This window comes from Ursus americanus, chromosome 1 (genome assembly GCF_024610735.1).
Source record: "Ursus americanus isolate L20-20 chromosome 1, mUrsAme1.1.p, whole genome shotgun sequence".
NCBI lineage: Eukaryota > Metazoa > Chordata > Mammalia > Carnivora > Ursidae > Ursus > Ursus americanus.
The window spans coordinates 79,775,386-79,790,261 of NC_142127.1; the positions used below are offsets into that span (position 1 = coordinate 79,775,386).

The 14,876-nt window shown below is 44.1% G+C and overlaps 1 protein-coding gene across 2 annotated transcripts in view; it reads right to left on the reverse strand.

The window, feature by feature from the left end:
- Positions 1-490: 490 nt before the first annotated feature.
- KLF7 (KLF transcription factor 7) overlaps positions 491-14,876 on the reverse strand; it is a 91,219-nt gene continuing 76,833 nt past the window's right edge. For both annotated transcript variants that reach the window (XM_045806591.2, XM_045806592.2), the window contains exons 3-4: positions 13,829-13,952; positions 491-6,738 (exon numbers count right to left, since the gene is read on the reverse strand). In XM_045806591.2, the coding sequence (XP_045662547.1) occupies positions 6,687-6,738; positions 13,829-13,952 (176 nt within the window). In that variant the 3' untranslated portion in view covers positions 491-6,686. The remainder of the gene's footprint in view (positions 6,739-13,828; positions 13,953-14,876) is intronic.

The following is a 14,876-nucleotide window of genomic DNA, read 5'->3' on the forward strand; positions in this document are numbered from 1 at the left end:
CCTTCCTCCCTCCTCCACAAACCGCTTCCAGTTATCCTTTCCAAACATGCTCCTATTGAACACTGTCCCAGAACAAACTTGCCCCGTCTCTCACCAAACAAACTGCTTTCAATAAGGCTCTCCTAACCCCCGAAACAAATAACATCCCATAATCCACCTCGTTCTAAAATATTGCTTTTCATAACCTCCAACCATTTGCTCCCCTCCCCTCAAAGAAATAAACTGTCTTCAGAGTTCCTTCTCATTTGGGCACTGAGCCACCTCAGTGAAACCATAAAACACACATACACGAACACACACATACACACACATGACCAACGACCTCCCGAACAAAGAAAAATGACCTAATATCATCCCGCCTTCCCTTTCTGTCTCTGAGAAAGAAAACTCTCGTGAGGTATATAAGGACCCATTTGTGTCTCTTTGAGGATTTTCTTCTTCCCGACGAAATAAGCTAAGGAGAAATACAGTAAGGCATTCCAAGGCCAAACACATTCTACTGTTTATTACACATATTACATTCTTAAATAAAAATGCGTCACATAACATTTTTTGCATAGATATCTTACAATATACCAATTTAAAAAAGAATTATGAAACAGACCAGTAACAAAAATAAATTTTTTCTTCATTAATAATTTTGTAACATTAACATACCACCATCATATAATACAAATAATAGTTTTAAATCTTAAGACTTTTGTACAGCAAAAAAACTTGACAAAGTAATATATTTATATATATATATAAAAAGCTTAAAAAAAATAAAATGTCAAAAAAAGGCATAACCGAGGGCTATAAGACTGGGTACTTCTGTGATATATTATAAATACCAGAGAAGGCCTGAGAGAATGTGACCGGGGGAGGCGGGGGAGGGGTGGGGGCTGGGAGGAGGTCTCTCCGAACACACTTGTTAGACACATCTGGCAAAAAGAAAATGTATAGTGCAAAAATAAATTTCTTCAAGCAACTGTTAAGAGGATAACGGAGACTGGAAAGCAAAGTGGTGGTGGCTGGGGAGTTGTGTGGCGGGAATGGGGACAGGGTGATGAGAGAGAAAGGGTTTTGGTGGGGGGAGGGATTTACGGAAAGGAAGGGGAGGCTGCAAAAACATTAAACATTTATTTTTGCCTCTGTGTTAGCAAGGAGATCTTGGCCATAATAGGTGTATTTTTCCTCCCTGGAATGAAGCAGAAGTGAAAGATAAGGAAATTAAACCAAGTCTGGGTTTAGATAGGAAATGCATGCTGGAAAAGAAAAATAAAATAAAAAGGTTGAGAACCAGCCAATGAGCCCCAAAGCCTTTCAGGACCTAGAGTTGCAGAAATCATTCTGCCTCCAGTCCAAAGGCCTAGGATTAAAATGTCCCCTCTCCCCACCCTCCGCCCCTCCCTCCATGTGGAACTCCCAGTGTGGTTTCGATATACTGGCATTATAAGCATCCATCCCCCCCAAAAGATATTAGGCACTGGTGGCTACTCCTCTTAAACGTCAGTAGCCTGTTTTCCTTCTGCGAAGGTACAATAGGTCCATGTGCCCACGTATCTAGGCGCGCGCACACATACCACCCTCATTATTCTGACGTGGGGTCCATTTTATGGCAGTAGACAGAAGCTGGAGTCAAAGCAATTTACGATTCCAAAGCTTACAGTTGAAAAAAATTGTATAAACAGTCCCCAACAAAGAACGTATCACCCTTCCCTGGTGACCGCTGAGAGGGAGCCCTGTTTGAAAAGAGTATCTGGTTTGGGATATTAGTAAAGTGACGGCCTAGGATTTCGCTCTGCCATTTTTGATACCTGTTTCCCGAGGACTTACAAACGCAAATGCAAAACACCTGAAGAATACAGTACTCTACCGGAAGGGGCGCAGAAGGAAGTGACCTGCAGCTTTATTTCTCCCCCTTTTCCGGGATCTACGAGGAACCAGCAGAGGGGCATTGAAGAGTGTTAAAAGCAAGAGAAAACCCTGAAGCCTCAGGCCATTAGTCACGGGATCTCACATTGACAAGCAGTTTTTGTTTCCTTGGACACATCTTTGTGGTTCGAGCTCAAGTATTCCCAAAGATCCTCGCTGAGGAAAGGAGGCCATCAAAGAGGCGCTAGTGTACGCTCAGGCCAGCCCCTCTCGTTTCCCAACTGAGATATCACCATGTTTACCGAAATGCACCCCAGACTCAGAATTCGAACTCTCTCCTCCTGCCCCCACCCCCCACTTGGCAGGTGGCCACTTCCGGAAGATGCCGGGGAAAGCTTCCACAAGTACATTTCAAACAGGTTCTATTTAGCGAATTTTCACTTTGGCAAAGATCCAGGCGCAAAATTATTGGCCAGAAATGCCGGCCCTATTAAGATCTTTTAAAAAGAAAGAAACAATGAACCTGGTTTTCGCAGTTAAATACGTTGCATCTCTCCGACTTTCCCTACCTTCTTCCTTCTCCTAAAACCAACTCATGCAAAAGTGAAGACAAAAGCGCTTTGCACTGGATTTTATACTTTACAAAGCGACTTCCATCGAGGAAATCATTCTGAACCAATGCAACCGATCGCTAGATGCTGCTGTTCTTGCCGGTGGTGTTCATCTCTTTTGACTTTGCCATCAGATTCGGGCACGGGGGCTATGGGCGGAATGTTCTGAACGCACTAGGTGAGCTGCCCTGAAAGTCCCATTTAGCTCCCCTTTGATGCAAATAGACATGGCTAATCTGGAAGCTTATCCCCAACTAAAGTCCTTAAAAAATCTTCTCTGGCTTCTAGATTCAAAGAAGATTTTTTAAAAATAGGAATCAGTTCTGCTAATCGTGCGTGAGGTTGGCTGTCTTTTTACCCTGTTATAATCAGGCAATCTAAGATGTAAAAAGGGCACAAGAGGTGCAGGAGGGGAGGAGATGGGGGGTTTGAAGGGCTTTGCAAGGGAAAGCACATAGAGAGGAGAAGGAAATGGTCAGCATGAAGTTCATTTTGGGGTTTCCGATATTTTTATAAAATGCAGCTTTGTCATGGAATCTGAGCATTTCTTTTTCTGGACACAGTACTCATCACCACCAGGCTTTAAGCTGGGCCAATTAACCATTAGTGGGGCAGGAGGCCAGTAGCTAGGAGAAGCATTGTAATTTCGTGTTTCCACATCTTTGACTTACAGCCATGTGGTAGGAGAAAGAAGCACAACTTGAAATAAAGAAAATCGTCAATGGCTTAGAAACACGCTTTCTCTATACATCAAACTCTGAACCCTGGATCAAATGTGCTTGAGAGGACAACCACAAGAAACACCATGCCAGGTTTTTCCTTCCAAATTTGGGGTCCCCGGGAATGTCAGGAGGTAACAGTTTCAATGAGAAAGCAACGGTTTAATGTGTTTTAAATGTCCAGTAAAGCACTGTTTTAAATAACCTGTCCTCCTGGGAGCCAAGTATCTTCGGACGGTGATCTCTTGGAGAGCCTGTTCACTCTCGCAGGCTCTTACCCAACTATCTCTGTCATTTCAGAGATGATGGGCATTTTATCACAAATCCACTTCCAAAATGATTGGTGCTACCCTCAATTTTACGGATAGGTTATCATTCCCAGGTGTCAATCGGGCTAGAGAAGAACAGTTTCAAAGCCATACACTTAGCACCCACCAAATTTCAGGCCAATTCTCACAGTTCGCAAATGACTCTGAAGCAAGCAAGCCCCACCATCACGGTTCAGCGCACCCTGTTCTGAGAAAGGTCGGGAGCACAGTACAAAGGACCTCACTGATACAAAAGAGAGAGGAATCACTGAACATTTCAGACACCGATGAGGACCAAAGGGCCTTTGTTCCGCCACATTCAAATGAGAATTTTCAAGACCACAGATGACAACAGGGAGCAAACAAGCAATGATTACTCTTTTGCATTCTTTTTTTTTTTAAACTTTCTTTTTAATAGAGCCTTGCATTGGTCAGTTCAAAAATTAAATTCAGTATTATAAACCCTTAATAATAGCATTTCGAGAGGCAAGAGCAGCTCCAGCTGGGGAGAGAACATTTGTAAATCGTGGCAGCCACGGCTAATGCCATCACTGGTATGTGCGTGCATTCATGCTGGAGGCTGCTAGAGAAAGGGAAATCAACGAACCAACAAAATCTGGGGTGTCTAAAGTTTCATCTAGTGCACTGACTGGAGGCGCTACAGTTTAATACAGCTGAGGTTTAAGGTCCCTCACACATCCTTCATCCAGAAAGGATGCACCACACATTCAAATATAATCCCATGATACGCCCTGATGGACTGGCCACAAAATGCACTCAAATGCAGTAGAGAACTACGAGATTGTCAGCAAGCAGTGCTCCAGAAAATGTTTCTAAGTCATGTCTAGTTTTAAATCTTTGGAATAAAATTGATTTTTTTTTTTAAATACCCTCCAACTAACATATACAGAATTGCCTCCGGCAAATGGGCAGATTTTTATGTGTGTGTGTTTTAGGGTGGTTTTTCTTTTTGTTTTTGTTTGTTGTTGTTGTTGTTGTTGTTGGTTTTTGTTCTTGTTGTTGTTGTTGTTGTTGTTGCTGTTGTTTTGGTTTTTGGTCTACATTGCAAAAGGGGAAAAGAGAAAGAAAACTTTAAGGGCCAGACCTCAGAGTGCCCACGTGTCCCATCGGTAGCCACCGTACTTGTGACTGGGAGGCTCCTTTGCCCTTTGACGGGCACTTTTCAACACTTCAGGGAAATCAAAGGTTGCAGAAAGCTGAGAAACCAAATGCCAAGGATCTTGAAGGTTGCTGTCAGACATGTATTTGTGTTTCTTATATTATCATTTCCTTTTAAAGACTTCAGTTTTGCATCCCAAAAAGGTATGGGGCGGCATTTTAACAGTCAATGAGTCAAACAGTCAAAGGAGGGCAGAAGGGGAGCCAGCTGGTATGAAGGAGCAGCAACCATGTGCGGACCAAATGCCATTTTTGTTTTTTAGACGTGTCTTGAAGGGATGGTCCCAGAATATACAAAATATACAATCTGTCCTAATAACCACCCCGCTTGCTTGCATAGGCCATTTAATGGTCCTAAAGGCAGTCTTTGGAGTTGAGGCCAGTGCCAGCTAGCTAAGAATGCGGGTAGATAAGAGACCGATAGTGGATGTGTGTGGGATGAAAAGTGAGGAATGTGAACCCCCTTGGAGTCAGCTTGCCGAGTAAACGTGAGGCCTCTGTTGATCCTGGGTGCTCTAGGTCACAAGTCATGGTGGGTCTAGCCAAAAAGAATTAGAAACGAGTCTCTCCTTTTAGACAGACCGTGAGAGAAACTTCTCAACCCTTTCCTTAAATGTCCACCCTTCATTCCCACAATGACATTTTGAATTGTGTGTTTTAACAAGTGGGGGAGTGTGAACTCAGTGGGTATGAGAGAGGAAGATAGGATGATGTTTTCTGAAGCCACTAGACTCGGGAGGCATCCTCAGTTTTCCCCACTCCTGGAAAGAGTGATATTTTTGGCTTTTTGTCAGGTCATAACCCAGAGTTAGGTTAAATATGCAGCTGCCCTTTGAGACTAGCGACATCTATGCTGAAACTGGTTATAGGGTAGCAAGGACACACAGCACGGGGTTGATCGCTATGCGCTGAGGTCATGATGCCTCAAGGGGGATGAGAGAACTGTGATGTCCCATCTGATTGGCTGCTTCGAGAGCTGGACATCCAGGTGCCGCGAGAGTCCTGGAGAGGTTTAGTCCATGGAGAAAAGATAAAACATTTAAGCTTCCAAATAAGCTTTTCAAGTTTTCGTTAGCAAAAACAGAGAGATTAAAAAGAAAAAATCTAGCACTGGCAATAAGGTGAGGCTCAAGGGATATACTGTGATTTATCATCAAGGACTTTATTCTCTTGGCCACTTTGCAGTCATGCTAGAAGTTTCCAGAATCCCTAGTGCATATGGTGTGCAAGAGTCAAAAAGTAAGAAAAGAAAACTCCTCCCTTGAGAGTGAAGTCTAGAGAAATGCAGGCCAGAAAGGTGTAAGGTGTTATTCCAGAGTCTGCCGCCGCTAAGGCCGTTGTTATCGACTCGAAAGATCTCAATAGTACTAAGAAGAACCCAAACCGATCAACAGTTCTGTGAGGAAGTCGGACGCACGGGATAGTAGGACTTTTCACACACAAAGGACAAATAAACCGAGAGTTAATTTTGGCTACCAAACTGCAATTTGGTTTTCTAGGTCATTTTCCCCCAACTATTTAAAAAGAAACATTAGTGCTACACATATGCAACTTTACGACGTTGTATTCTCCTATCAAGTTGCACTGAGAAGCAAGTTAAATAAGCCCCTCTTACTGCCGTCCACCTGCAGAGACGTCACATCCATTTTCTTTGATTTCCATTGGCAACAGCGCGAAATAATTCCAATAGTGCTGAAGTAAGCAGCCAGTCTGCCTTGCTGAGTTCACCTGGTCTCCTTCTTCTTCGTCTTCTACCATCTGGCAAGGGCAAGGCATAAAGAATAGACGTATATATTTTAAATATAGCTGAGTGCATGACAGTGCGTGTGTGTGGGTCTATGTGAGTGTGTGTGTGTCTGTGTGTGTGTCTGTGTGTGTGTGTACACAGAGGTTTATGAGTGAGAACTTTCTTCTGCGAGGCAATGGATCCCCTCCTGAAGTCCAGCCCCCTGCCTCACGGCATTTCCTTCAGACAACGGCCGACGCCATGGCAACTCTGGCCTTTAGGGGTTTTAGATATGTCTCTTCATATGGAGGGCAAGATGGTCAGACCTGGAAAAACACCTAGGAAATATAAACAACAACAAGGATATAAGAGGGGTCCAGGCAACAACTCAACTTCCAGCATCCCTTAGAAAATGATTAACGCTACCTCAAAGAGAGGCAGTACGTAGGTACTGAGAAACAAGGCACTATGTGGGCAAGGTGAGCTCAGGGTCAGACTGCATGGGTTCGACCCCAGCTCTTCCAATCCTTGTATGACTCTGAGCGTGTCAACCTCTCTGTGCCTTCATTTCTCCTCAGTAAAATGGGAATAATCACAGCACTCACCTCATAGACTGGTTTTGAGTTTAAATGAGACAATCTACATAAAGTGCTTAGAATATTTCCTGGCACATAATAAGATGTCAGTGAATGTTAACTATTATCATAGTTGTCATTATCAGAGAAGAAACTAATAGGAAGGTGCTTCAGAAACACAGGACATGCCCGTATACCAGAAGTACCGCAGAAAATGATCAGCTCGTATCATCCAACGGTGGAACGCTAACATTTCAACGCCCAGAGTTGAGTCTTGAGCTTCACAAGGAAGACCCAGAAATGCTGCCTGTGATACGTACAGATCTCTATTATACCAAGTCAAGAAAAAGAATGGAGACGTGAGCTCACTTTTACTGAGAATGAGATAACATGCAGGCACGTGCTAGGCATTTCTCCAACATGACCCAGTACCATTCTTGGCAACCTTCTATGCTAAGTGCTCACACCTCTTTTGTGAGTGTGTGTGTGTGTGGTAAGGAAACAGAGGCGAGGGTCATGTAACTACTTAGTGGCAGGTTTGGGATTAAAACCCAGGCAGATCTGCAAGTCCCCTCTTTCGAATGCCCACCCTTTCGAACACCCAGTTTTCTTGGTGCCAGAGGGCCACCACTGAGTGCCTTCCTCAGCCTCAGAGTGGAGGCAGTGGTCATCTTCACTCCTCCCCCTTTCCTTTGGCACCAGCAACCTGATCTGCTCTTGGGTAGCCATACTTCTGTGCTCCCAGTTGTATGGGGCTGACCCTCCTCCTAAGGCTAAAGCTATGGCCATGGTGGTCTGCTAGGCGACAGTCACGTGACCCATCAAGGTTCAGGAGAGCCAGTCCTGGAACACTTGCTGAAACTATTCAAAGAGAGAAGCTCTTTTCCCACTGGGGCTACTGTGCTATTAAGACTGAAGCCGGAGCTGCTGGTGTCCATATGGTCATGTGGGAAAGTCTGCTTGAGAACAGTCAACAGAGAAAAATGGGCAGGAGGATGGAAAGAGAGAGAAAGAGGCCTGATGGCAACATTTGAGACCCTGGATCCAGCCAAACCTAAAGACCATCTAATTTTGGTCTCCTTAGTCAGCTGAGCTAATAAATACCCTTCGAAGCTAACACCAGCCTGAGTCAGGTTTCTGTATCGTATAACTAATAGAGTGGGCATTTCCACATCCCCACAGCCTACAATCTAAGGCTCTGGCTAGAGTCCCAGTAAAGTTGGCACACGAGACAGCAATCATTCCTTGCTCTGAGTGTGTGCTCTCTCTCTGCATTCTTCTCTTGAAACTGGCCATCTCTTACCTGTGAGGATAGTCCCAGGCTCCCCCGAGGCCCAAGACATGCTCACAGTCCAACATTCTTATTAGGATGTTAGCAAGCTGCCCTGTTCAGGTTAGCAAGATTTCCTGTTCCATGCAGGATTTCCCCGTGTTTGTTCATGCTTAAAACAAACAAACAAAAAATCCACCCTATCTCCTGACCCCAACATTCTCCACCCACTCTGTTTGCGTTGATTTTTTAAATAGGCACACATGCAGGATAGAATCCCAAGGAAATGAAGCAAAACAGAACCAAGGCAAAATGAGAAACACATAAGAATGGGAAGGTACAGTAGAAATTAATATAATCCTATAACATATTGAATAATAATAATTCTAATTACACCCACATATTTCAGGACCTAATTTAATATGAGGAAGATATTTGGATAATCCCTTAGAGTGCCATCTAAAGGGGATTTAATTTACCATAAAACAGTGATAAATATTCTTTAAAAGTAAGTGCTTGATGTCACCGGTATACAAAATAGCAATACAGCCTACAGGGAATTCTGCAGTTAACTCCCATGACTTTGTCCTGTCCTGAAGGCACACTCAGTATTGCCCAGTGCCTGTTCTCTTTCTTCCCTCCCTCCCTCGATGCCTCCTTTCTGCCCTCCCTCCTTCCTTCCTTCATCCCAACAGCCTAGAGAAAGAAGATCTAAGTTGGGACGTTCTTTTTGTAGGCATTTCCTTTTTAAAGTTAACATCCTTAACAAGAACTCTATAAAGAAGATGCCATTCTTATCCCCTCTACCAGCTGAGATAGTCATTAAAAAGAGGCAAAGCCAAAATTTGAACCCAAGTACTGTGACCCCAGAGCCCATGTTGTAGCCACGCCTGCTCTTTAGACTGAGAAGAAGGGAGAGCTGAGCCGTCAATTTTAGGAGTTTGTAGCAGGTAGAATAACGGGATTCCCCCCAGCCAAGTGTCTACACCTAAACCTCGGAAACTGTAAATATGTTAGGTTACACGGCAAAGGAGAATTAGGGCTGTGGATGAAAAGAATTTGCTAATCAGGAGATTACTCTGGATTATCTGAGTAGGGCCAATGTCATTTAGAATATCTTCAAAAATGGAAGAGGGATTTGAAAGAGAACACAGACAGCAGCATGGGAAGGACTCAACAGTTTGGATGATGGAAGGATGGGATGAGTAGGCAAGAAATGTGGGCCACCTCTGGAAGCTAGAAAAGACGAGGAAGTGGGTTTACCCTAGAGCTTCTAGAAAAAAAACACAGCCCTGCCGATACCTTAATTGTAGCCCAGTGTAACCTTCTAAACTACAGAAGATTACCTATAAGAAGGTACCTATAAGATAAAACATTTGCAAAGTTAAATAAAGATGATACTAAATTTATGGCAATTGGTAATGGCAGCAACTAGAAAATGAATCCAGAAGTCAGTCTGGTCAGGCCTCCGCAGTGAGCACCTGTGAGAAAGCAACAAAGCAGGCACCAGGAATCCTGTCTGTCTGAGGAAGAACAGAGGGACTGGAGATGGTAGCAGGGAAGGAGACAAAACCTCTTTCCTCTCCTCTCCTCTCCTCTCCTCTCCTCTCCTCTCCTCTCCTTTCCATATCCTGGACACCTAAGGGAAAATAGCATTCTTGATATAGAATTTCATCTGCAGACACCATTCAGTGATGTATGCATTCCAGACTTTTATACTGCCTTTCCCAATTGTCTACTGTGTGCTGGGTACCTAGCAATATATGTACAAGCATCTGTCTTTATGCTTCGAGATCTTGCAGGGAGAAAGAAAGTAAACAAAAACAAAAAACCAAGTCTTTAACATGGTATGAAATCTAATTGCACTCCTCCTGAATTGAACCAGCATTGTTATTTCTTCAAATTCTTGGAAGTATATGGTGCTTAGAATTTAGACTAGGTCCCTCACCATTGGGGGTTTATTTATATTCAATAGACCAGCAAGATACTTAGTCATGATTAATTTATACTTATTAATTTACACTTACTGAGCTCCACATAGGAATACTAAAAGGTAATAGATAAACTCACCATCTAGACATGTGGAAACAAATAATTCTAAGGGTAATACACCCCCAGAGAGTATCTATGACTGTACAGTAGTCAGATGACCATAAATAAGAAGGTCCTTAATGATTGAAATTTGTTCATTACAAAGAACTAAGTCAAACCACTACTGTTATTTCCCTTGGCTTATGAAAAAGACACAGTTAAGTCATGCGGGCATTAAGCCAATAACAACCCTCCAGGGCACCGAAGGGGTTAGATACGAGTTGGTATTTGTTACCACCTATAAGTGGGTTGACCAAAAAATCAAAATCTGTCCTCCCAACTGCCCAAGATCTTGAAGGTACTACCCTGATAGCAGTCTCCCTGAACGATAAGTGTGCTGAGTTGGCAGAATAATGGCCCATGTATCGCCGCTAGTAGAAACAGAGCCCTGGTTACTGCCATCAACGGCCCCATGCTGTATGGGCTGAGAAACAAGGCTCACCCTTCCAGCAGCAGGTCAGGCCGTGGGCTATACGGTTCAGTCTGACGGCGAGGAAGTGGCAGAGCCTCACTGCTCTCTCCCCCAACCCAAACCTGAAGCCTGAGGTCACAAAACCCAATGTCTTCAGGGGCCTGGCAGATCAAGTAAATGAGTGCAATGGGTCCAGGACTATCAGATTCTACTTTTGATAAGGCATGGATATGAAGAACTACCGCTCTTCTGCAAGAGGACACAACTGGGCCAGTGCGATGATACAGGGCAATGGATGGTCTGGCTTCCTGTTGGGAAGACTGCAGGGAGTGGTGGGAACAGTGAGAAATTAGTGATCACATGGACATCACAAATGGGGAGTGATTACTATTTAGCTTCAGAAAATTATGGCCACATGGGAATGTGAGCCCAGTGTTACCAGATCTTCTGATTTTTCCAGACAAAGCCAGAGATGCAGACATTTTTGTGGCATCTAGTAAGTTTAAATGTAAGTAAAGCAGATAAAGAAAAACTCATTCATTTTTTTTCAATCTACCCGACAGGCAAAATAAAAGTAGAAATTAGGCTTGGGACATGCTTTAAACAGGAAGCCCCCATCCCAGCTTAGCCTCTAGAGTGGTCTGATTTCTCAAACTGTAAGAAGCAAGAGCGAGGTTTCTCGGGCTTCTACACACTATGTTACCTACAGGATTCAGAGTCCTGCTAAGGACGACAGATGCCCTCTTTTTGGAAGGTAAAAGTCCTCTAAGGAATGCCAGCTCCCAGTCACATCAGGCTTTCCTTTCATCTGCTTTGGGGCCACTCCAATTCCCCACGCCACCTCCCGGACCTGCTCTATTCTTAGCACAGTCGCGGCAATTGAAATGTAATGTGCTGCCGGTCGTGAGACACTAATGAGAATCCAGCCCCTTACTTCTGACATTGTTGAAAATGCGCTGACGCGGGGCCAATGCCACAGGACTTTGACCCAGATCTCCCCCAAATCACAATCTCCCCCAAATACCATGTCACAGAATTTGTACCATCTGCTCAGCAAATTTCTAGCTCCAGGAACTGTTGATTTTGGCGAAGAAAAAGAAAGCTAAAGGCTAACCAAATTACCCATCCCTGACACCTCCTTCCCTGAAATAGCCAGTTGGCTTGAAATATTTCTCCACATAAATCATACAAATGGTCAGATCTAAACCTAGTATATCAACTGCTGGACAATTGTAAATTCCTCAATAAGTCAGTTGATCTGCAGAGAGGAATACTAACTCTGGCAATTTCCCAATAAGAATTCTTTGTCCACGTCTAAGGATGAATGTAATCCATAACGCACAATCTCCACGTGGAAGCCTTATCACCCTTCAGGGATGGGCGACTTCTGTGTCTGCCTACGCTCCCATACTTTGACAACGCACAGGGCATTCATCGTCATCCCGGTTGATACAAGGCTCTCCCTCAAAGGACTGTGGGCAAAGAGTCACCCTCTATGCAGCTTCTCTGTTAGTGGCCAGGGCTAAAGAGAAATGAACTTGTGATGGCAGCTGAGGAAACATGTCAAATAAGGAGAAATATTACCCAAGTATAATCCTGTAGCAAAACAGCCACTGATTCACATCAATTCAGGGGGCCTTGCAGGGAATGGGACAGAAATTAAAAAACCGATTGTGTTCTTGGGTAGCAGAGGAGAGAGCTCCAAGGGAAGGAGAGACATAGCTTCCTAACGTGGACTTCCTCAGCTCTGGGGCGGGGGGGGGGGGGGGTTATCTCTGGACTCCAGGAGGCATGGGGGCTTTATTTAGTTCTTAGAGAATGAAGATAAGAGGAAAATAGCCTTTTCAGGAAGAAGGAAAAAAAGGAGGAAAAACATGAATTCTCCTTTATAAGCATCTTAAGGGAGCACCAGCCAACTGGCCACCCATGAGATTTGGCCACTACCGCTCTGCTCTCCACACACACACACACACACACACACACACACACACACACACACGCTACGATGGAGGAAGGCCTGGTGCGGGGAGGGGCCGGCACAGGGACGGGCAGGCAGGATGGGAAAGTGATCACATTTCCTCCCACGGACAGCCAGGCCTCTACGGACATCCTGCACACCCCTCCTGCTATCCTGCGAGCTGGGGAACCCTGAGGCTTTCAGGGCTTTTATCGTATTAGAAGCATTTTTCTCATCATAACTGAGACCTTTAGTATTGCATTAAAAAGATGGTTAATTTTCTTAAGCTTCCTTTTAAACACAGAAATAGGATTAGAAGGATAACATGCTCAGATGCAAGCCCGTTATTCGATTATGTCTAAACCTAATCCAGCCTTCACCTTGGCCTGCAGAGTCTCCATTTTGGGGTTTATTGGTTGATAATGCCAGGGCTGTCAGATACTATTACTTGGGTAGTATCTGTTGCTCTGTGCTCTTTCTTCCACTATCAAATGCTGAAGGTTGGAAATTGAATTATAGGATAAGTTCTCAAAGCCTCGCCATCTTCTAGACCTTTGTACCTATTTTCAAAGGAGAAAGAGTGGTTCGGGCCCCCACAGAATGGGGACTCTCTCCAGTAAATTCGTTTCTAATAACGCTTCGGAGGAAAGCCTTATGAGTAACCTTCTTTCCGTTAAGCAGTCTTTCTACTCTTTCATGTTATTAAGAATCAGGAAAAATGGTATTGATGTTAATAAAAAGATCAGAAGAAACAGCTACAGGTGACCATTCTCTATCTTATTACTTTTGATATTATAGTAAAATCATCTGTCAAGTCATCTCCTCGAGGGTAGGAACAGTGTCTTACTGCCACTCAGAGGCTCACATGATTCCTGGCCCAAAGCTGGTGTTCAGTAAATACTTGTGTGACTGAACCAAGAATTTATATCATCTCTGGATTATACGCAAGAAGGCACCCTTAGCTCATTGGTTTTCTCAGTGGAGAAGTAAAAGGCATTCGTAGGCCTGAGTGTGTGAGGCAGAGGCTTGGGATAACCCCAGAAGCACACGGAGAGCCCAGCCCCCACCCCAACCCACCTTCCCTTTTCCCCTCCCCATCTCAGCAGCCTCCGTGTTTCTTTACCTGTCGCAGTGGTTGCATTTAAAGGGCTTTGCACCTGTGTGTTTCCTGTAGTGCCTCGTGAGCTCATCGCTTCGTGCAAAACGCCATTCACACCCTTCCCATGAGCACTTATAAGGCTTCTCACCTGCAAGAAGAGATGGAACGACCATGGTCAACAAAAGGAACAAAATGGCCACACATCTGATCATGTTCTGCTACCTACCCATCATCTTGGAAAAGGGCTCTATAAATCATTCTTGAAAGACTACATTTCCTAAGACAGTTGGTCACATTTTCTTTAGGCTCCTGGTATTTCGTTGCTGTTGTTGTTGTTGTTTTAACCTTCAAAAGTGGTTTCACAGGATCCTCTCATCTGGAGCTGTCATTTTGGTTCCCAGAGTCAGAGCGTTTCCTTCAACTGGTGAGGGATCAATTTTTATTTATTTTCTATTCCCTGGAGCACTTTGACCCCCACTGTCCAGGCAGAAAGGAAATGTGCTATTTTCATCTGAACCACAAATGCTTCTAATTCTATTTTTCTCCAGAACCTACAGTAATTTACCATTTCAGCCTTTTTAGCCTTCTCCCTCCTACCACAAACTGGAGCCAGGCAGCTGACTGACAAGGCAAACAGCTCAGGTCTCCCAGAACCACTGCTCCTTCCAGTAAATGCGCGTGGATGAATAGTCAGGAGAAAGGGCTATGATTCGAGAGTAAAACAAAATTCACCTGACAATTCCTTGTGTTTATGTAAAATGCAGTCACAAAGTCCTACTTAAGAAGCCCGTAACTTGGGGCGTCTGGGTGGCACAGCAGTTAAGCGTCTGCCTTCGACTCAGGGCGTGATCCCGGCGTTATGGGATCGAGCCCCAAATCAGGCTCTTCTGCTATGAGCCTGCTTCTTCCTCTCCCGCTCCCCCTGCTTCTGTTCCCTCTCTCGCTGGCTGTCTCTCTCTCTGTCGAATAAATAAATAAAATCTTAAAAAAAAAATAAAAAATAAAATAAAAAAAAAAAGAAGCCCATAACTTAATGGCTCCAGATACGGAGAAAGATACAGAATATTACAAA